At 42.6% G+C, this 21,379-nt stretch overlaps 1 protein-coding gene across 2 annotated transcripts in view; it reads right to left on the bottom strand.

The window, feature by feature from the left end:
- nova2 (NOVA alternative splicing regulator 2) overlaps positions 1-21,379 on the bottom strand; it is a 90,118-nt gene continuing 68,739 nt past the window's right edge. For both annotated transcript variants that reach the window (XM_085430788.1, XM_085430789.1), the window contains one exon: positions 1-12,571. In XM_085430788.1, the coding sequence (XP_085286914.1) occupies positions 11,549-12,571 (1,023 nt within the window). In that variant the 3' untranslated portion in view covers positions 1-11,548. The remainder of the gene's footprint in view (positions 12,572-21,379) is intronic.

The raw sequence follows: 21,379 nt of genomic DNA, 5'->3' as shown, positions 1-21,379 counted from the left end.
TTAATTTGCTTCAATGGTTTATTTTACCCATAACCATGTACAAATAAACAAAACCTTTACAGCTTTGTATGGTCACACATTTAGCATTCATTGGTCCATAAGCACTCCTCACGGCGACATGAAAACACTTAGTAGACACCGGCTGACTTCTAGCGTCGGTGTCTGAACGTTGCACTGACGTCACAAATGTACCATCCATTCTAACAGTTTCATTGCAAATAAAAATAGTCACATGCAATGACTGAAAAAAATTACATTACCTCATGTCACATAGAAAGTAAGCGAAAAGTTCCATCATTTAGAAATAAGTACTCTTCAGAGATTTGTCTCTCTTTTTTTCTTTTTTTTCCCTTTTTTTTTAAGTCCTAGACATTCTTTCAACAGCGTTGTTGGTCTCATTTGGGTTGTAAACATTAGTTACAGTGCTGAGCTCCTTTCAGCTCAAGCTCTCAAGAGAATTGGTCAATCAATACTATCAATCAACTGATGGAGAGGAATTAGTCAGTAGTCAATCAAACAAGGACTTTATCAGAGGAGGACATGATCGTCTTTGGGCTCAGTTAGGGGCAACAGGACACCAGTGAGAGACTGGAGAACAGACTAAACAGTAGATCTATATAAGACACCCTGAGAATCACAACTACATCTCTTTCATCTGTCATCCCTTCTTCCTATCCTCTCTCTTCCTCTATCTCTTCTTCTACGGAGCGATCATAGTCAGGTGGGCGTGGCCTCATCAGTTGAGAAAGATGGCTGGTTGGTAGGTTGTTTTGTTGTGGCGGAAGCCGGTTGCCATGCAACTGGCTCCTCTGTGGTTGGCATGGAGACAGGTTAAGGTGGATTCTGACCTGGTAAGGTAGTATGCAGCACGTACAGTAGTATGAACAGTAGAAATGTAATATGCAGTTCTGGGGAAAACAAACTAAATTTCATTAAATGACGCTGAAGAAATTAAACAGAACAAGTCCACCTCAGGCTGATTAACGGGTCAGTTCATCCAAGCTATCCAAGAAATAGTTTCTTACTTAGAGGTACAGTTCTTCTCAAAATCAAATTGACATTTTGGGCCATAGAGTTATTTATCCATCTCGATTTATTTGGTGTAAGCTGCCCAATTTTGGAGATACCAGCTTTTCGGTGTAATAAAACTATGCGGGACCCGGGCTGTGGTGATCAAGGAACCAAAAAACATGATTGGATGACACCACAGCAGTAACTACTGAAGCCTGTTTAAGTTGCTGATTTATTTATTTTTGTAAGGCTGGGTTATCATCTCAACATTTCAAGTTATGTACCTCAAAATTTCAATGTTATAAATCCAAATTTGTACTTGTCGAGTGCTATTTTCTTAGAGTTTGAAAAGATTACTAAAAAACAAACAAAAAATTATCTTTATTATCTTTGATGTAATTTTTATTTCGCTTCTATGGAACTATATCTGCCACTTAAAGGAAACATGTAGCTAACCATCATCACAGCTCAGCTGTCTTGTCACAGGTAGATGCACGTTTCCTTCCACAGTTAGCAGGTGTAGTTTGGCAGAGAGAAAATACTTTCTACATAAAATTATTCACAAGGAGTTTCTTATATAACAGAGAAGGGCATTGCTGTTATTTGGTAAATGTAGCCTATCTCCTTCATTATTATTTAAGAGAAATCTGACTTCTGTACAGCTAAAATCTCCCAAACTGTTCAAGTCACATTCAAATTTTTTTAGATGGTTAGACAGCACCTGTCTTTTTGACTCACGTGGTGTTTTGACTTATCAGTCCCAGAAACTACAGCAAAGCTGTTTGCAGCGAGGGCTGTGGTTTCCTCAGAAATATATGCACACAAATGTGAATTAAATTTACATATGCATTTTTAATGCTGTGAGCACCACCACGGACTTAACTCCATTCACCTCCAGCGTTTTGGAGCATAAATTATTGACAGATATTGCACTTGTTGGGAAAACATTAAATATGGGTGAACTGATCCTTTAAAAGTCAAACAACCTGAGGGACACTTGCCTTGATTTAAGGAGCGCTTAGTAATAATCTCAAAGGTGAAAACACCTCGAATGAACGAAAGCAAGCGTATTTATCCCCAGATCTGTCAGCATGTAACAGTAGATTGTGACAGTAGTATGTTATCAATGGAGAACATCACATGGGGCTGACGTGGTGTGCAGCAAAGGATGGCGCAGGGGGAAGGCGGTAGTGGTGGACAGTGATTGGTTGATTTGGTTGGTCAGGTGACTGAAGGGGTTATGGACAGTCGAGTTGAGTCAGATCACATGATGAGGGTTTGCAGCTATAACGTCAGGAGGTTCCATCAGGAAGTATGGAAGCCTGACAAGTTTTAGCTTTTGGTGGACACTGGACACAACACCCACCCCGAACCCCCCCTCACAGACCCAACAATCGCGCACACACACACACATCCACGCAGACGCACGCAGATTCGCACGTGTGAGCAGACAGACACGCAAGATACAAGCACATGTGCACCATATTTTGCATAGACACACAAATAAACACAGGTTCGTTAACTAACACACATTCACGACACACGCTGCTCACACACACCCTCGCGCGCGCACCTCGATTCGCCCAAACACACATTCGGTCCCCACCCTCAGACTTGCGATGTGTTACTGTGATGATGCAGAGTGTGGTGGAAGGTGAAGAATAAGACAACGGAAGACAGGTGATGCTAAAATGAACATTTATAATGACTGCTGTTGCTGTCGCAAAATAAGAATCCTTAAAAAAAGACCTCATATATATTAGCACTAGATTGCCCACTTCACTGGTAATCCACAAGTCAAGAAACACAACTCACTAGGTTTTTTTCTCTTTACAAACACAATGCTACAATTACATTAAATATTCAGTAATCTTTAAGTCAGTTAATGAATGTTGTTAAAAGCAACCACTAAATACTAAAAATAAAAACAAAACAATTATAATATTAATTCACCTTTTTCCAGTCGTTCCCTTTTTCTCGTTGTGTTGTTATTTATTAATAGTATAATAATAGTCTGAGAAATAAATAGCTCATGTGGTGTTCTCAAGGCAATGGGGCAGGCAGCATAAATCAAGAGTGGAGCTCAGAGCAATGCAATGAAATGGTGGAGTCTAATCTCACACAGTCACTTTAATAGTTTCAACATGTCTTTGATGTGGAGGCGAAATATGGAGATATGATACAAGTTTGGTTCTGCAGGCAGCGGAGTGGTTGAGCGGCACCTGCAGAGGTTAATCATCTCTAAACTATCCTTCTATGTTATGTAAACTAGGACTGTATTGCACAAAAGTTAGCAGCTCATCTTCCTCATTTTGTAGCCCGGGAGAAGCTTAATTTCTTCTTCTTTTGTTTTTCAATTTTCCGCCTCCGCCTCCCTGTTTTTGTTTTTCTTTCTCCGACTTGGAGGAGCTGAGTCGAGCCGTCTTCCACGATGATATGTCTCTAACATGACCAAGCGTTTTCAATCACTATGGCTTGATGATTAAAAAGATACTAGTGCCACTACAACTCACTGTTAAGAAACATCAACAAATGTACAAAAGCAAGCCTACGTTGAGAATGGCTCGGACTATTTCTCAAGATTAGTATTATTATTTGATGAGCACACTTATCTAAAAAGTTGGCTAGCCGACATGAACGCTAAACAGCGAATACAGTAGGTAAATCAACACTAATAACAACAGCACAGGTTAACACAGTAGAACTAGCATAGCCGATTATACAGGCAGACCTAAGTATCGGATACAGAGGATGAAAAGTGTTACGATCGTCTACCGCGTCCACTAGTTTCTCTTTATGCTGCCCGCCCCTTTCTGCTCAACACTTCTCTCTTTACACCTCGGCAAAAAATCTGACAAAAATATTTACAATGAGAGAGAAAAAAAATGAAATTGTGGAGAAACAATTGTTTAGTGTTTTATCCTTTTTTTGTTTGTCTGCATTTTTTAAAATATTTTTTTCTTCCTTTCATATGTTTTTTTTTGTTCTTTTTTGACTTATAGCTCCGAGAACTGTCCCCAATGGTGAGCAACAAACAAACAAACAAAAAAATCCAATCATATCAGCTAGCATTGCACAGTCTCAGAGAGGTTTTGGGGATGGAATGGAGAGTTATCGTCCAAACAGTTGGATGAACACAGAAGGGAGGTAGGAGGAGGAGGAAGAAGGTCAATAAAGTTCATGAGGGGGTGAAAGTTCAAAAAGTTCAAGAAGACAGAGGATGGCTGCGCAGCTGACGGTGCGTAAACACTCCCCACACCACTGCACTGGGGGCGGTGCATGTGTCGGCGTGCGTGGTTTGGATGTTAAACAACAACAAAAAAAATCATCATTAGAAAATGGAGGTTTTTTTTAATCTTTCCCATCGAGAAAAATCAAATGGAGCGAGAGCGAGAGGGGTTATAGAGAGAGAGAGAGAGAAAGGTGGGGTGGGGGTATAGAAAGAAGGGGGAGGTGAGGAGAGTGAAAGGTGCCCCCAACACTATGGCACACAATCAATGAAGTCCCACAGGCTGAAGAAATGACAGAATTAGGAAAGCAGCTGGCATGAGCGGTAGGGCTTTTTTTTTAAGGTAGGTTGAGAGGCAGGACAGTAGGTAGGTAGCCAACCTGCAGAAGGGTTAATCCTTGTCGGGTTTAGCTCTGTGGGGGTGGTGAGGAGGAGGAGGAGGAGGAGGAGGAGGTGGTGGTGGTGGGGGGCAAGGTGCTGTTCAGTTGAGGCGTCATGAGCGACATCATGTTATGAGGGCGGAGCATGCTGGCTTCATGGGTGCTTCCAGGATGGATGTCCGACACACAAGAACAACTCAAAGAAACGCTTGGAATGGTAGTAGTAGTTGTTGTTGTTGTCTTTTTTTTGTTTTGTTTTGCTTTTTTTCCCTCTCTGTTCTATTTTGGCACTCGAGAGAAGAGACTCGTGGGAGGCGGAGGAGGAAAGTGTGTGTATGTTTGGGCGAGGAGGAGGAGTGGGCAGTGAAAGTGCAAAAAAAGAGGGCATGGAGGATATTGTGTTTGTGTGTGTGTGTGTGTGTGTGTGTGTGTGTGTGTGTGTGTGTGTGTGTGTAGGGGGGGTGGGGGGTGGAGTAGGGTAAACAGGCTACATACAGAAAATGGCATTTTGTTAAAACTGGTTTGGGTTAGAGCATACAGTACAAATCAAAACCAGGAAAAAAATAAACAGAGAAACGAGAGAAGGAACAGAAAAACAGTGATATGACAAATGCAGTCTACCGTTGCTGGTGCTTCGATGGGGCCCGAGTTGGGGGAGGAAGAAGGGTGGAAAAGGGGGTGGGGAGCGGGGTCCCAAAAGATGTCTTAGATGTTGTTTTGAAAAGGTGGTGGGTGTGGGTGAGAGTGGGTTTGTGGAGGTAGGCGTGGCGGTGGAGGGTAGGCGGGGGGCAGAGAACAAGAGCTGGGGACTATGTCGGAGAGCCACACACCCACTGAGAAGCAATGAGGTCACCTGGCGAGCAGGTTAGAATTGAGTTTGCATTCCTCTACACGTTACAGTAAAAACAAAAGCCAACAAAAATAAGACATGAATAAAACATGGCTAGCCAGCTACGCCGCAACACAGACACCACGGAGCGGGCCTAAAGCAGACAAACTCAGAGGGCGGGAGAGAGAGAGGAGCATGCACATCTAAATACAATGCTGAATGAACACCTACAGTAAGGCTACCATCTACAGTAGTCTCGCACACTGACCCCCACCTCAGCTCGGCGTGCCGTGCACTGTAACAGCAGAAGGTTTAGTGCAAACGTGTCACTGAGGAGCAATAATGGAAATCCCGATCGTTTCCCCATCTCAGTTAGTTTTGTGAACAGCGGGCCACTTCCCATGACAACATCTGTCAGTATACGAAGCATGACCGCACTGCAAATCCGGAGAGAGACTTTGGCAAAAAAACAAAAAAAATTGACACCGAAGCCAATAGCATCTAATTAAACTGAACTGGGAAACTTAGGACAGAGAGAGACAGAGAGAGAGGGGAGGAGGGGGATCAGGATTCAAAACCCACACTGGCAATGTTCAGTGCTGTTTTTTCTCTCTCTCCCCGAGATCAGAGCCTTGGATTGCATGTTAAGGGAGTGAAAACACAATCTGTCCCAAATTCTGCAGCGAGTCACCCAAGGGAGGCAGGCGGTGCAGCACACAGCATAGTGTGTCTGTGCGTTATTTTGGATTTAAAAGTAAGGGAGGGGATCTTTCACCTCTTTCTCACACACTGTCTCTCTTTACGAGTCACTTGTGACCACGAGGGGCGGGACCAGAGATGCTCCATGTCATATTTGAGGTCAATAAGGTGCAATTCAATGACAAGACAAGCCAGAGCTCAGAGCGTGGGGGCTCAAAGGACAGACAACATATTAATACTGAGAGCCTGACAGAGTGCGTCGAGGGGTTAGTAAGGTTAGATTACAGAGACACACTAAAACACATGTAAGCCTCTACTGCACGCCAGTGGTCAGAAGAGTGATATGCAAACTTATGGAGAGGTGAGTACATTCATGGACAATCTCAGTCTATTATTTGAAAATAAATCCAGATTTTTTTTTTCTTCAAAAAATTGTTCGAAAGTTAAGTAGGAACTGAGAAGCGTTTAGTCCAAGCTCGCTCAACAAGTAGCAAAATAGTCTTAGGTTTGTTCGAGAGTTTTGTTCGTATCCCTCTGAGGAAGGTTAGACAGCTTAGCGACAAAATACTCACTCGGTCGTGACATCGAAATCAAACATCGTCTTCACCTGCAGCAGGTGGACCGGGACTTGACACGACTGCATCGAAAAACAACGAACATCTGAACGCGTGTAAAACAATACCAAAATGCTCTACCCTTATCGGCATGCAAAGATTTGTCTCCGAAAAATGAACAACACACACTTCCTAAATGGTTTTTCTTTTTTTTGTTTCTTTGATTTTTTTTTTTTGTCCACGCTTCACTTTGATATCATGCAATATAGACGTGCAAAAAAGATAACATCTATTTCCACAAAATACATCTTCATCGTAACTATAAAAGGCTGTGTTTAAGAATGCTATCTAGTCACATTTTTTTTTTTAGCATTATTATGCTAACCTATCACTATATTGATACTCTAGCCCCAGAGTCATAGTGCTGTTGCATCCTGGGAAGAGTAGTTCCCAGAGGACAGGCTAACACTTGGCTAACATGGCGGTCCCTCGTCTTGTGGCAGGAGTGAAGAGGGATTGAACAAACTGCTATACTGAAGCGCTTTGTCTGTTAGTGTACCTAGTTCTCAAAAACTGACCCCCTATGTATTGATTTATAAATATGGTTCATTTGGCACTTTTCACATTTTCTTAATATAAAAGTATGTCTCCTCTTACCTAATGTGATTTAAATCAACACATTTACAGTTCTGTTTTGGCACAGGTTTTACTTGTTCAGGTTAAAATTATGCTCTTATTAACTTATTGTCAGCTTATAACAGAGCGTGTATTACACTGCTTGCAACTAGCCTCTCCAGCTAAAGGACAGATTTCGATATGTTTTTACCTTGTATTTTTTTTCTTGTTATTATTATTAAATAGCAGCATCTTCCACAAATTGAAAAAAAAATTACTCGTGTAAACCTATCCAACATCTACGGGTAAATCCAAAAGCTCCTACGGCACACAGAGGATAAGGGACGGGACGACACAACATGTATTGCTTCTAGTACTTGTCACATTTTATCTCAATCCCCTAACGTTATGATAACTAAAGAGATTAGCTGCTGTGTAAAAGACAGTCATCCTAAGGTTTAATTAATAAGATAAAAAAGAATTAAAGTATTAAATCAAATGGCACCTATATAAGAAATTTCAGTGCAGTTTTGCCACTGTAAACATACTGTGCTGCATGCACGCTTTCCAAAGCAGGGGGAGGAAACACGGCCACATGACTTTCAATTAATTAGCATTCAAAATCTTTAAATTACCTGAGTAATTATTGTTTCCGCTAAACAACTACATGTGACAAATTGCTTGTTTTGTCTGACCAACAAACCTAAAATTATTTTCCAAAATTGCTCAATAGATATTAAGTCCATAAATGAGTCTACCTGCAGAAAAAAGGCAAATCTTACTCTAAATGAAATGGAAATCAGCCTACTGAATGCATTCAGCACAGTATATTTCCATAGCAGAGCAAAAGCACACTGGCTTCCTGTGATCTTTTATGAGGTTTTGCAATAAAATCCAGTCAAACCCTATCAAAGAGAAATTATTCCCTCGAAATATGTGTGTGTTTGTGCAATGTTTTCCAAGCTAGTAATGTATCTCGTCACTGTTATGAAGTACAAACTACAAATAAGAGTGTTTATGCACTGTGCCCTGCCAGCTATGACTTCCTCTTCGGGCGTGGTTATTTTCTGATAGTGTCGCATTTGGTGGCCCGAGCCTCAGCTGCCCGAGGAGGCAAAGAGAGAAGAGGCTCAATCTGTGGCATTTGTCGGGGCAAGCAGCAGACATGCATTGATCGTAACACCAGACATAGTCACCCATGGAGCGATGTGGTAGGAGGAGAGGGGGTGTCAGGATGGGAGTGCACTGGAAAACTGAGGACGGGTGGGAGGGTGAGGAGAGTGTGGATGGTGTTAGATGGGAGTAAAGAAGCCTCCTTACCAAGCTGTGGAGATAAACCCTCACTGGCGCTCCAACAGAGAGTGACACATTCAAAAGCACAGTGGAGGATTTTGGGTCGGATTGGTTTCAAAAGAATCAAAAGGTCTGTTTGTTTAGTCTTAGAGGTGTTCCCTCCCCTCACCAGGCTTTTAGGTCAATAAATCAAATGCACCCCCTCCTCATTTTTGGCCTTTTACATTCCGTCATACTTCAGCTACTGTTAGAATTAAATCTCTGTCCAGGGACTTGCCTGTTGGATGTGCAGTACGTGAGAAAGACACAGCTGCGATAGGATATTGAATTTAGAATTTGTTCCAGTCTCTTTAATCTACTACTGGACACCTAACACTCCCCAACATCCTGCCCCCTAATTACGAAACACTTTTCCAAGATAACAGGTAAGTAGGATCTAATTGACCTCAATTGATTGATCCTCTTCATCGACCTAGTCTCTTTCACCTCCGTCAATATTCAGATATGATGTGCATTTCCGGTGAAGTTCTTCATATGCATTCTACATATATTTCATATATGTGTGTTTTTTTCCCTGCCATACAAAAAACCATCCAGTCAACGATGCCATCTATAGCACACATCCCTGACCTCATAGGTCGAGAGAAACTCTCCCTCGCTTCACAGTGCATTAAGACAAAAAAAATTCAGTGTACTCCGATTGTTAAAAAAAACAGACAAAAATAACACGACACAAACAAAAAAAAACTCAACAACAGAAGAAACAACAGCATCTTCAGCAGCCTCCTGGGTCTACAGTGGGCAGTAAATCCGTTTCCGAGGGAGACCTACAGCTTGCCAGAGGCAGAAATGAGCTCAGCTCCCAGGACATATGTTAAAAATCTCTCATCTGCCCTTCATCTCATTGGCAGTTGGACGGATGCGTGATAAGAGCAAAGGTCAGTGAGCCTATTTATCTCCATTACTGATATGCACGCTGCCGTAAAAAAGCAAATCTACTAGCGAGGCTTGCAGATTCAGCAGTGGACCCCAGATAAACGACGTTCCTTTGTCACGTTTCAGTGTTACCTCCGACTAAATGTTTGCATTTCTCAGTAGTATCTTGTTAGTCTTAATTGCTCTCACTCTATCTAGTCTGTGGTTTGGGTTATTCCGAAGGGTTCGGGTGTCCACAGGCCGAGCAGCAGTTTATCCGAGAATTAGTTTCAGTTCAACTGGATTATTCATTTTAGTTACAACTTTACAATGCAGGCAAACTGCAACAGGGCATATAAACAGCAGTGATCTTTTGCAGCATGAGCTAGGAGCTAAGCATGATAACCAGGTAGGTTAATTCAGCTGCACTGCAGCCTGTGGTACGAGAGGTTTAGAGCTTTTCTTGCTAATCTAGAAGTCTTACTGCAGTCTGCATCATAGATATGGTGATTTCCCTTTTCTAGCACCAAATATGGCATCATAATGTTCTGTTTCAGTGTGAAAACGTGTGCGTGTCTGTGTGTGTTCCCTGTTCTTTTCTTTGACTGGATATATAAGGTGATCCTTCACTGTAATGATCCTAATGCCTGGGGTGGCTTTCTTACTGGACTTAAATAAGACATATATTACACTATGTGACATTACTATTCATCTTCAATCCACTTAAATTAAAACAAAAGAATCAAATCAAAAATAGTCTCATTTACATTCATGTCAACCTGAATTCACAGATTAAAAAAAAAAACACAACTGAGCCTTATATGGGTGAACTCATTAATAAATAATGACGAAGGTAATGATTCCTATATCGACAATATAGTTAATAGAATTATCACAGCAGACTGCAAAAAATGCCATAGATCCTGTGTGTTTGCCGCAGCCTGCGCTGTATCGCTCTTGTCGTTTATGGGTTTTTCACTATGTGAGGTCATCGGCGTGCGCTTCGCCTTTCTATCTGAGACGTTAGAGCCACACGTGGGGGTGGGCGTCACATGCTGTAACACCCCTGCAGCGCTGCACTGCTTGTGGGATACATCACAGGTATGGGAAGGTGTGCAAAAGAAAAAAAAGTGCCCGGTTGATTCTCTTTCCCCGCACCTCTGCCCAATTTCACCTCACCCTTCATCTCCCAGACGAGGGGACGAGGAGGGAGGTACGATCATATGCGGGTGAAGTAATAGAAGGTGTCGGCGGTGGGGGAGGAGTCAAGGGCATTTCTTCTCTCGCACACCAGGCTGAGGTTTGCAGTCTTGTTTGTTATAAAACCCTTGTAAAAGGGAGAGGGGCGGGTCAGGGGAGCAAAAAGTGAGAGGGGCATTCAAGGGAGGTGGGGCGAGGGGTTTGGGGTAAATCTCCTAGAAGAAAAAACAAAAACCCTACTGGAGGGTGATGGGTGTGGCCTGCAGGGGGAAGGAGGGCTAAGGGTTGTTTCCGTATTGGGTTCGGGGGCGGTGGAGGGCTGAACCCTGCAAAACCCCAACCCTCCGCCTTGCCGCACCCATGCCCTTCCCTCCATCCCCCCACTTCCTGTAGCCTCTCAGGCAGTCGGCCTGTCTACATGGCATTCAGCTCTGTCCACACAATACACAAACAAACAGACAGCTTAATTTACTAAACGAAACAAAACAATAAAACAATAAACAAAACAATAAAAAATCCCAAAAGGTCAAGACGTTAAGTAATAAAACCTTATTTACATTTTGCACATTTTTTTCTTGGTTTTTCAGCGTAATAACTCGCTCCTCTCCCTCCTCGTCTTCTCAGCACATTTTTGCTTTGCGTCAAAAAAATTTTTTTTAATAGAGAATACTGAAAACACGCAGAAGAAAACGGTGCGAACGATTCCTTCCGACATTCTTGCTCTCCTCTCCTTTTTCCATTCTCACTTTTTTTTATACTCCTCCCCCAAGCCCCCACTCTTTTTTTTCCTCTTTTCCTCCTCGTTTCTCATTGGCTGTCAGGTTTAGCCCACCTTCTGTGGGTTGGTGGCGCGTACCCCCTGCTCGTAGGTGATTCGCTGGCTGATCAGGTACTGTGCAGCCTGTGTGGCGGCCTGGGAACCTGTGATGGTCACCTTCCTGTTCCGAGTTCCAGGAATGAACTCGCCCTTCTTGGAGATCTGGATCCTGGCGCCGGTCAGCTCCTGGTACTCCACTAGCGTCTTCCCTCCTTTCCCCAGAATGGCTCCCACTAGGTTTTCTGGCACAGCGATCTCAACCACTTCCTTTGCTCCTTCTGCTAGCTTCTCTGTGGCCAGTAGAGATGATGCCACAAGTGGTGAAGCAGCGCTTAAGTAACCATTGGTGGCCCCTGTAGCAGCAGCTAGGGATCCCAGAGAGAAGCCTCCAAGACTGGCTGCAGGGTGAGCAGCGCTGGTGGATGCATCGCTGGCATAGGATGCTAACAAATTAGCTGCAGCAGCTGCTGCTGGATTTGCATTAGCCGCTACTGCGGCTAGAACCCCTGAAGCAGCAGCAGGGTTGAGCCCCAGGCCCAGAGAGTTGGTGTTGTAACCATAGCTGGCCAGAGTGTTGAGGGCAGAAGTGATGGCGAGCAAGTCGTTGCCTGATAGGCTGGACATAGTGGTTGGGAAGGCTCCAACCCCAGCCAGGCCTGCCTGGCCGAGCAGAGAAGAAGCCGTAGCCGCGGCAGCGGCTGCGGCAGCTGGCATGACCTCGGTTGAGTTGGCGTACGGTGAGCCGGTGGGGTTGGAGTTGGCGACTGGCCCTGTGATGTTGGAGTAGGAGATGTTGAGGCACGAGGAGCTCTGCGGGTCCTCCTGGATCTTCTGGACAATGATCTCCACTGCTTTCCGGTTCTGTTCGGGCTCGCCGCTGATGGTGACCACACGCTCCTGCAGGTTGATACCTTCTGGCTTCTGGGATAGCTGGACCCACGCCCCAGACTGTTCCATCACTGCCTTGACTGTAGCTCCGCCTTTACCAATGATCAATCCTGCTGTACTGTTGGGGACGATCAGCTTGGCCTGGTGGGAGGTTGGGCAAAAAAAGAGATAGGTTATTACTTAGTTATCGACGTTTTAAAGTACATTTACCCAGCAGAAATATAAGTGATAGATTTGTTTCTTTATTGATCAGGCAATTAATTCCACTACAATCCCAAAGAGAAGTATAAAGTCAGTCTTTCTACACAAATGTGTTTATCAGTGTTACAGAGAGATGTTCCTGATGTTTTACACTGTTCATGTTCAGCAGAGAGGGAAACGAGGCGATGTCTCACCTGTGAAGTTACGATTACACATGCATGATAACATCCCATCTTGAATTCAGTGGAATTATAAAATGAAGACGACATTATACAACGGACGATGAAGGCTCCTGTTTGCGAGATGCAAAACAGTGGGAGCTGTCTTTAGAGGTGTCCTTATAAAGGACGGGAGACAAAGAGATCCAAAGAAGAGATGAACTGAGACTGAACGATGTCTGAATACAGAGAGGAAGAAGGAGAGTTTCTGATGCGCTGTGTTTGTGCGTGAATGTGTGTCAACAGTGTAAAGATGTCCTGAAAGGAGAAAGAGCTGACACAGCCACTGAATAAAATGGACTGTGCAGGAGCAGATAATGAGTAAAGAGTGTTTTTTTCTTTATTACTTTGGTACACAATAGCAAAAGAAGAGAGAGACGCAATGCGAGTTGGTGAGAGAACAGGAGATGAAGAGTGGGAGGGAAGGATGGATGAGAGAGAGGGAGAGAGAGAGAGGGATTGCAAAGAGGCTACTTGTGTGGAAAAAAAATAACATTGACTCCCAGGGGTCAGCGTTGCCATGGAAACACAGCTCCAGCATTCAAAGGGTAGTGAAAGGGAGTGAGACACACATATGTACACACTCTCCTCACACCCAAACACGGCGCAGCATATTTAACTTATATGCATACAGAAATGAACAGAACAGTAATGCTCGCCAGTCGATGAATGAACTTAACGCACTTCATTTAGCCTTTCACAGTTAAAAGAGAATTGATTCACAGTGCATTTCTTAACAGCTGGAGACCATTTCAGCCAGGACCACTATAGCCAAAAGATGATTGATTATTTTCATCTGCAGTACTTCATATCTGGCATTACGGCTTTGCTCTGGGACCTCCCTGTGTGTCCACAATCATAAAAAGAGAGCCAGAGGAGGAAAAAGCAGCAGCAAACCCCTTACTCACAGGCTGGAGCAGGAGTTAGTGATGACAGACACCACACTGAAGTGGGTTTCAAAGCAGCATGCAGGGTGCAATAACTGTAGGCTAACTAAAGTAATTTAATAGCCGCCTTGCATGTGAGAGTTGCAAACTGGAAGCAAAATATCAGCTGAAGCCACCAGCTGATATGGGCCATCATTGAGATCTGTTGATCTGCTGGAATTGCATCTTCCCTCTTCTTCATGTTTTGCTGAATGAACAGATTAAAATAGTCGTAGGTGTTAATGTGAAATTTACGGGAGGCGCAGTCGTGGCAATTGCTCCACCCCTTCCACAAAAAACATTTAACTATGTGGCTGAAAGTTAGAACTGGTGGCAATTCTAACACCTATTCTTTATCTTCGTAAACATGTAGCTAATTGTATCTGATTTGGAATGGAACTTGTTCAAGTGCTCTGCTGGGAGGAGCCAGAGACGCTGAACATGTGGACAGTGCAGACTGAGCCACTAATGAAGCCGTTAATGCCTTATAGAGTTGAACAGCTGTAATAGGAGTCTAGCTTGCTGGGAGAAATCTGTTTTTAAATGTTATTTTGAGACAAAAGCAACACATTCTTTTTTTTAAGTTTCTATCTGCTGATTCGCTGCATAGTTTTTTTTTCTAGCTTTTTTATGCCGCTCTCTTGATATTACAGGTATGACCTTTTAAGTTGGACATAGAGATTTAGTCTTGTAAACCTAAAATAACTCTCTTATGGTGTTACAGAGAAGCTTGCCAAGTAGTCAGACTAAAAGTGAACACATTTCACTGAATTTGCCCTCTGTGATTTCTCTGGGTTTGCTCTAAGGTTAAATTCTGTTTATGGCAAGGACATTATGCAGTTAGCTATAAAGTTTGCCGTTTCCACTTTTCAGGGACAGGTGATTGAAGTGATTCATGTTCATTTTGTAAAACAAGCTTACTTGTTCTGCTTTATATACACTGTTGGTTGTTCATATCGGTGGTAAGTGCAAAATGACATTAACCCTCAAAAAGATAAAATTATCAATTTGTTTTTGCCCTCAGTTTACTGGTGGATAATCTACAATAACCCTTTTGTATGAAAAGGTTTACACGAGGGCTGTCTGCCACAAACAGATCTGATGTCTGCAGGGAGCTAAAGTCTGAATGAACTGCGTATATGAAGGGTTCACTGCTGCTCCACTGACGCAGGCAGTGAGTGACGCATCCCACTCTGCCGCAGCGCTGACCTCCGTGCACAATAAAAGCGTCACTTTGCTGACTGAGAACAGACCAGAGGAAAGTGTGAGACTCGTGCCAGCATTCAACAGCAATAATGGAAAAAGCCCTCTGCTGCAACTTGTTGCAATATGTGATCCTTTTCTCTTTTTGTGCACACAAGACAACAGAAATAGAAACAAACAACCTGCAGCAGATGTTGTGGACTTCTGCTGCACATCAGCCACCTAGCAAATAAATGAATGCCCTGCCTGGACTGCTATCTGTGGTCTGTCTGAGTGAGAAAAATGCTTATTAAGTGCAGAAAGAGAGACGTTAGGTCGGAGAAATGGGTGGACAGCGAGCGGAAAACATCACTGAGTTGGCATTGATGAAGACAGGGGAGTAAAATAGGAGAAAGAGATGGTGGAAGGGGATTATTGATTCAACAATCTGAGATAAAACATGAGCAGAGCCACAATTTTTTTGTTTTCTGGCTTTCCATGTAGAGCACGATGGGAAAAAAAGAGCAGGAAGACAAGGTAAAGAAGAATGTAAAGGCCATTTCATTATTTTCCCTGTCTGACACTTCTCCTTTAACCCCCAGCCCCCATTTGCTGCAGTTTTAAGCCGTGCAACATTGTGTGGAGGCAGCCTCGATTACAGAGGCTTGCTGCCACGCCGAATCCCGTGTGCTCTGCACTGCAGCTTTCTGTCAGGCGGGAGATGAATTTACATAGAAATAGAAAATTAGTGAGAAGCATGAAGGAGGGAGCGGATAACAAGAGCAAATTCAAACCTGCAGACGGCGTCACATTTTTGCTTCTCACTGCTTCAACTTGAATATTAGCAAATTATCTTTTGCCTGACCGTGTTTGTTTGTGAGACGTTTCTTTGGGATTAACAGGTTTTTTTTTTTTCTTTTGTCGGTTCGTCATTCCTCTCAGACAGAATGGAAATTTGTAGCTAGTTTCTATTGATTAGCAAGCTGTTACGGCGAGGCACAACACAGCGATGCTCCTTCAACATGTCTCTTAGCGTCCTGCTGCTAACGGAGGCTTCGCTACAATCTGCCGTCCTGTGTAGATTCAGGAGAAGAGCAAAGTGCTAACAAAGTGTGAACACTGCTGAGGCAGAGCGATTTTAAGGATTCCTTCCTAACACAATATAGTTTTAATACTATAAAGCACTGAAAGAGAATGGGGGTGAAATCATTCATGAAATATTTTCCTTTATTGATTTGAATAATATTACAGTGAAGTCACAATAAATGTGCTGTGCTAACATAGCGTTTTATGTGCTTTATGTTGTTGTTGCATCATCCACCCACTCACACCCACATCACTGGTGACTGAGCTGCAATATAAGGTGCTGGCCTGCCATTTGGAGCGTCAGCGTCTTCCCTGTGGACACTTCAACATGTGGCGCGTCTGGGGACAGAACTGCCACATTTAGTAGAAAACCTGCTCTACCACCTGAGCCACAGCAGCCCGTGATATAAAATAATCAACCTGATCTGTAGTACAGCGCACCCAACTGTTCTACATTTAATAACTCACGCACCTCATTCATTTGGAGAGAAGTTAAGTGCTTTGGTTATGTCACAACAGATAATCTACAAACTCTCAGAGGTCACACAAATGTGTGCAATTTTCAGTATTTGTTATTTTTTAATGACTGAAAGTGTTTTGAAATTATAATGTGTCATAATTCAGTCCAGATGTGTGTGTGATGGGAAATGATGAAAGTTTGAAAATCATTAGAAAGACTAAACATGCAGGGATACTGTGCACAACTCATGAAGACCTCACAAATCTTGAACATGAATTTGAATCTTTTTTTGTTTTGTTTTTGTTTACCAATAACTGATTGTAATTGACTATCAAGGCCTTTCTAAATGTCTCTTAAATGAGCCCTTGGGCAATCTTTTCACATGCGTTTAGACATTATGTTTAACAGTATTTACTTGGCTGCCGTTTGGTCAAACTGTTTATGGTAACCTTGATTTAAAATGTTCCTTTAGTCTAATCCAGGGATGTCAAACTCATTTTAGTTCATTAACCACATCCGGCCCAATTTGATATAAAAGGGAGCTCGACAAAATGCAAACCATAACATAATAAGCTATTGCAAGTACATTCTGAGCATGAAAGAAGAAAGTTTAAGGAATCATCCATTTACGAAACTGATGATTCACAGCCTGCAAAATCTTGAGAAAAACAAGCACAATTTTAACAATATGCCTAAGTTTTTCCACACTGACTCAGTTCACTGTCATTACACAGAAATGCTACTGTTGTAAATCAAAGAAGCACCCTGGCGCTGCGCCTTGGCTACGCCATCCTCCTTCGGTGTGGTGTGGCAGGCCGTGAGTAATGTCTTTTTCAGTAAGACGGCTGTTAGAGATGATTCTGCAGCCTCTGGTTAGGGTGAGATTAGCAAACGCACTCGTGATCTGATCCTTTCTTAACACGATGCAGGAAAAATCTTCATGGTGTAAAATACTGTCAAAACTCTGCAAACACTCATTCTAATCTGAACAGATGATTATGCTAATATCTACTGCTAATAAGTTAAGTAACAGTCAAATTTTGGATGTAAACATTTGTACAGATATCCTCTAAGCTGCCAGATTTGTGAAAAATTTGAAAAAATAAAATAAGATACCACTATTTGGCACTGCCTTAGATTTCATACAGCGGTCTAACCGTACATCCAAAATTCTGTTCAGGGGCAACGTTCTCCGGATGGTTGCTTTGCAGTGAGCAGATGAACCGGGTGGGGGTGAAAGTAAAGATGAGGGATAAAATAATGAAGCGACAACCAGCAGGAGAACTGCAGAGAGGAAGGAGCTGAAAAGATTTTACTCATGAGCCCTTTCATCCTCTGCACTCTGCACTGTAACATTCACACACACATCCACAGAGTGTCGGTGTAGAAGTGGGAGGATAAACAGTGGTGTACAGTGATGTCTGCATCCCTCCTGGTGCTACCGATCACATCTACCATCTTTATAGCCGACTGATTCTCTGCTAATGAGGTTCTAGATTTGTCTCCGCTCCTCCTCCGCTTGCTTCACTTTCTTTTCTCGCATTTATTTCTTTCCATATTGTTGATGCTTTTTCCTTTTTAAGGTTTCATAAACGTTAAAACATCTGTCAGTCCCTTAAAGCTGTGTAGCTGTGTACTCTTTGCGTCTTTCCTTATGCTGTGCTGTACTGTTGTAATTTTCCACTGTTCATTTCTTTCAATTTTCTGTGTTCAGTAAAGCAAAGCTCTTCTTGCAAGGTCAAACACAACTCACTCCCACTCCCACACACACACAAACACACACAGTTTTAATATGAAATCATCAACTTCATCCTGCTTTTATTTAGCTGACGCTGTTGCTTTGACTCGCTCCAATGACCGACTCAGCCAGGCAGCTCCTACCTACCCACAATCCCATGCTCCCAGCACCTTTCTGCAGAGCTGCCACAAAGAAGATTATGTGACAGTTGGCAGCACGCAGGCAATCTCTCCTACAGTGACAACTCTTTCATTATTTCCCCCCGTTAGCTGCTCAGGTTTAAAGCTTTTTGTTAAGGTTTCAGTTTTTTCTACGTTTTCTGATCTCAGGTGTCTCCTGTTTTCATTTGATTTTTTTCCCCTTCTCTTTGAAGAGTTTTATATCTGCTGGGAGAAACTTTCTTCCACAGAGCAGAGGAAGGTCTGGCTTCTATCCAGCTGCTGACAAGAACGCCCTACGGCTGCAGCTGCTGAGCTGAGGTCAAAGGTCAAAACCAATCTCCTGCTCGTGAATACACTCATGCAAATAGTTTGAAGGAGCAGGGATGTGAAGTGTTGACTTCAGCAGGGATGCCAGCTTAACAGATAAGTCCAAATCGATATTGGGATGATTGGATTCAGGAACAACTTGGAGCGTGTTCAGGGTCTGACTGTTGGGACTCTCAAATAAAAAGTTCAATTACCACAGTTCAAAACAACAACACGAGAGATGTTTGGGTATTTTTCTGGAACTGATTAGTTCGTCACACTGGGTCAAATCCTAACTCGACAAGTCATAGACATTAATTGCTCTCATTAATCTCCTTCCACCAGTTCATGCTTTTAAGCAATAAACTCCAATAAACCTTATACATTACTCACTGGATGTTCAATGGATATCTGTTACAGGAAATAAGTCTCCAACCTAATGTACAAATAACCAAATAACTGTACAATTAAAAATAAATTATAAAGTAGAAGACATAGAAGAAAACACTAAACTGAATCCTTCAGTATTTTGTATCTGCTGATGGTGCTGCAGAAAACATCAGCGGTGAATGACACTGAATGAAGAGCTCGCAAACATTTGCCATTTAATATATGGACAAATAATTACTAAGATCTGTCATAAAACATATTATATTACTGTGATCCAGAAGGAACCTTTGTAGCTACTAGGTGCTTTAATAAATTTGTTAAAATGTAGAAGATTAATGAAACGTTGACAGACTATAATTAAACGCCCTAAAAAGATGTTCTTGCTTGCTGCGATATGGTCCACTTGTCTCCACGTCCTTGTGTTTAAGCAGGCAGGCTGAAGGAGACAAACGCTTTGCTCTGCTTCATCAATCAAAACGTGTCACTTCACTTTGTGTATCAACAAATGTGTGTACGTATTTGTTTTTTGTCTCGCATAGACAAGTCAAAGTGATAAGCTAACAGGGGTGCCGGGATCACCGAAGCGTAACGATCCAAGAGAGCGATGCTTCATTTCACGAGCAACCTTAACGACTAGCGCAGACACATGTACGCTCACAGACACTGCACGTTGCAGTAGCTTGTTAGGGCTTGACCTTGATGTGCAGACATATTAACACGCAGCTTTTACGGCCAGCTGCCTTTCTCGAGTCATTCCCTCCTGTGTGTGTTCAAATTTCATGAAACACCAAATCTGCAAAATGGTTTCTCTGGAATCTCCTGAGGTGTAAGAGGCTCCTGTTCCCATTCTGATTAGCCGAAAACAAAGTCTGTGCAAGTTTATTTAGAAAAATCAGGGTTGTATTGTTTAATTGAGACTTTTACTTGAGCACCAACACAACTCGGGGAACAAAAAAATCAACTGAGGATTAAGAAACATCTAATAGCACGCCTGCTTTTCACATGTACATTTATCCAAATCCCTGCAAGAATTCACTTGCATTTATCCTTTCTGTTTACTTCTGACTGAAAATATCCAAATGGCATTTATGAATGCAACACAACCTCTACCTGATTTTAGCACGCTGTTCCTTATTAAAATTTAGGATTGTCATGATGTAATGATGACATTGTGTTACAAACGTTGTGTTGCAATCCATCCAGGTCACAAGGCCATTTGTCAGTGTCATCAGTGGATGCTAACATGAACACACACACACGGCTGCTCACACACATCATCATGCACCGATTCACAGTTTCATCCATATCCATGTGAGAAAAACAAGGACAGGCAAGCACACACAAACAAAACAAAACACGCATGTTCTCGGCGATCTCCCATGAGCGCACGCGCACAAACATGCAATGTGAGCGGACGGCGAACAACTGTTGAGGCTGCTGCAGTTTGAACTTTGAAGTCTTAAGCAGGGGACTTTAGTTTAATCTGCCTCCTACTGATCCACAGGCTTAGTCACCTCTCTCTCCCTGTGTCATCCCTCTTTTTCCACCGCTCTCACCGGCTTTCTTCTTTCATTCTCTGGCTCGCCCAGAAGCACAGAAACCCCCTTAGAGGTTAAAAATACCAGAATGACAGAAGAGCTGGGCTACAATGACCAACAGCAAGAGAACATGATGTTAACTTGGACGCATATACAGAACAGACTCCTATACATACCCACGCACATGAATTTATAGCTCGTATACCACATCATCTAACTTTCAAAGACCTCAGGTCTTGTTCTTGCTCCATGATGAGGGTTTCTCTCCCGAGAAACTGCCGTCACAAGTGCAAGCGCAGAGGGAATATGTGCGCAACGTAAAATTACATTACATTTTCTTGCTTTTAGAAAAATAAAGCTGCTTCAAGGACATTAAGCGTTTTTGGGGGTTAGTTTTAAGCATCATTTTTTCTTTATTCGCCTAAACCCCCTGCATGTTAGGTCACCAAATTGAAAATATTTCCATTTGCTTACATTTAAATGCAACGCGTTAAAAAACGTAGATACAAAATGTACAGATGTGGTCTTTTTAATTTGTTTTTAAGCTTTTCGGGTGGGTGTCATGACAAGGGAGCTTTTGACTTATTTCAGGGGATTTAAAGGGAGTGTCTGAGCAGCAGGAGGATTATTCCTGGCTGTCATCCTGTCCTTCAAAACAGGTATAATGCAGAATTACTGATGTGCAGTTTTTCATATATTTCAAAATGTTTTATTTAATTCTAGCACATGAGTTTGCAATATGC

This window comes from Copadichromis virginalis, linkage group LG14 (assembly GCF_057382275.1).
Source record: "Copadichromis virginalis isolate Kocher_CV1m ecotype Utaka linkage group LG14, C_Virginalis_male_GT1.1, whole genome shotgun sequence".
Classification (NCBI taxonomy): Eukaryota; Metazoa; Chordata; class Actinopteri; order Cichliformes; family Cichlidae; genus Copadichromis; species Copadichromis virginalis.
This window is presented reverse-complemented; position numbering and strand designations above follow the sequence as displayed.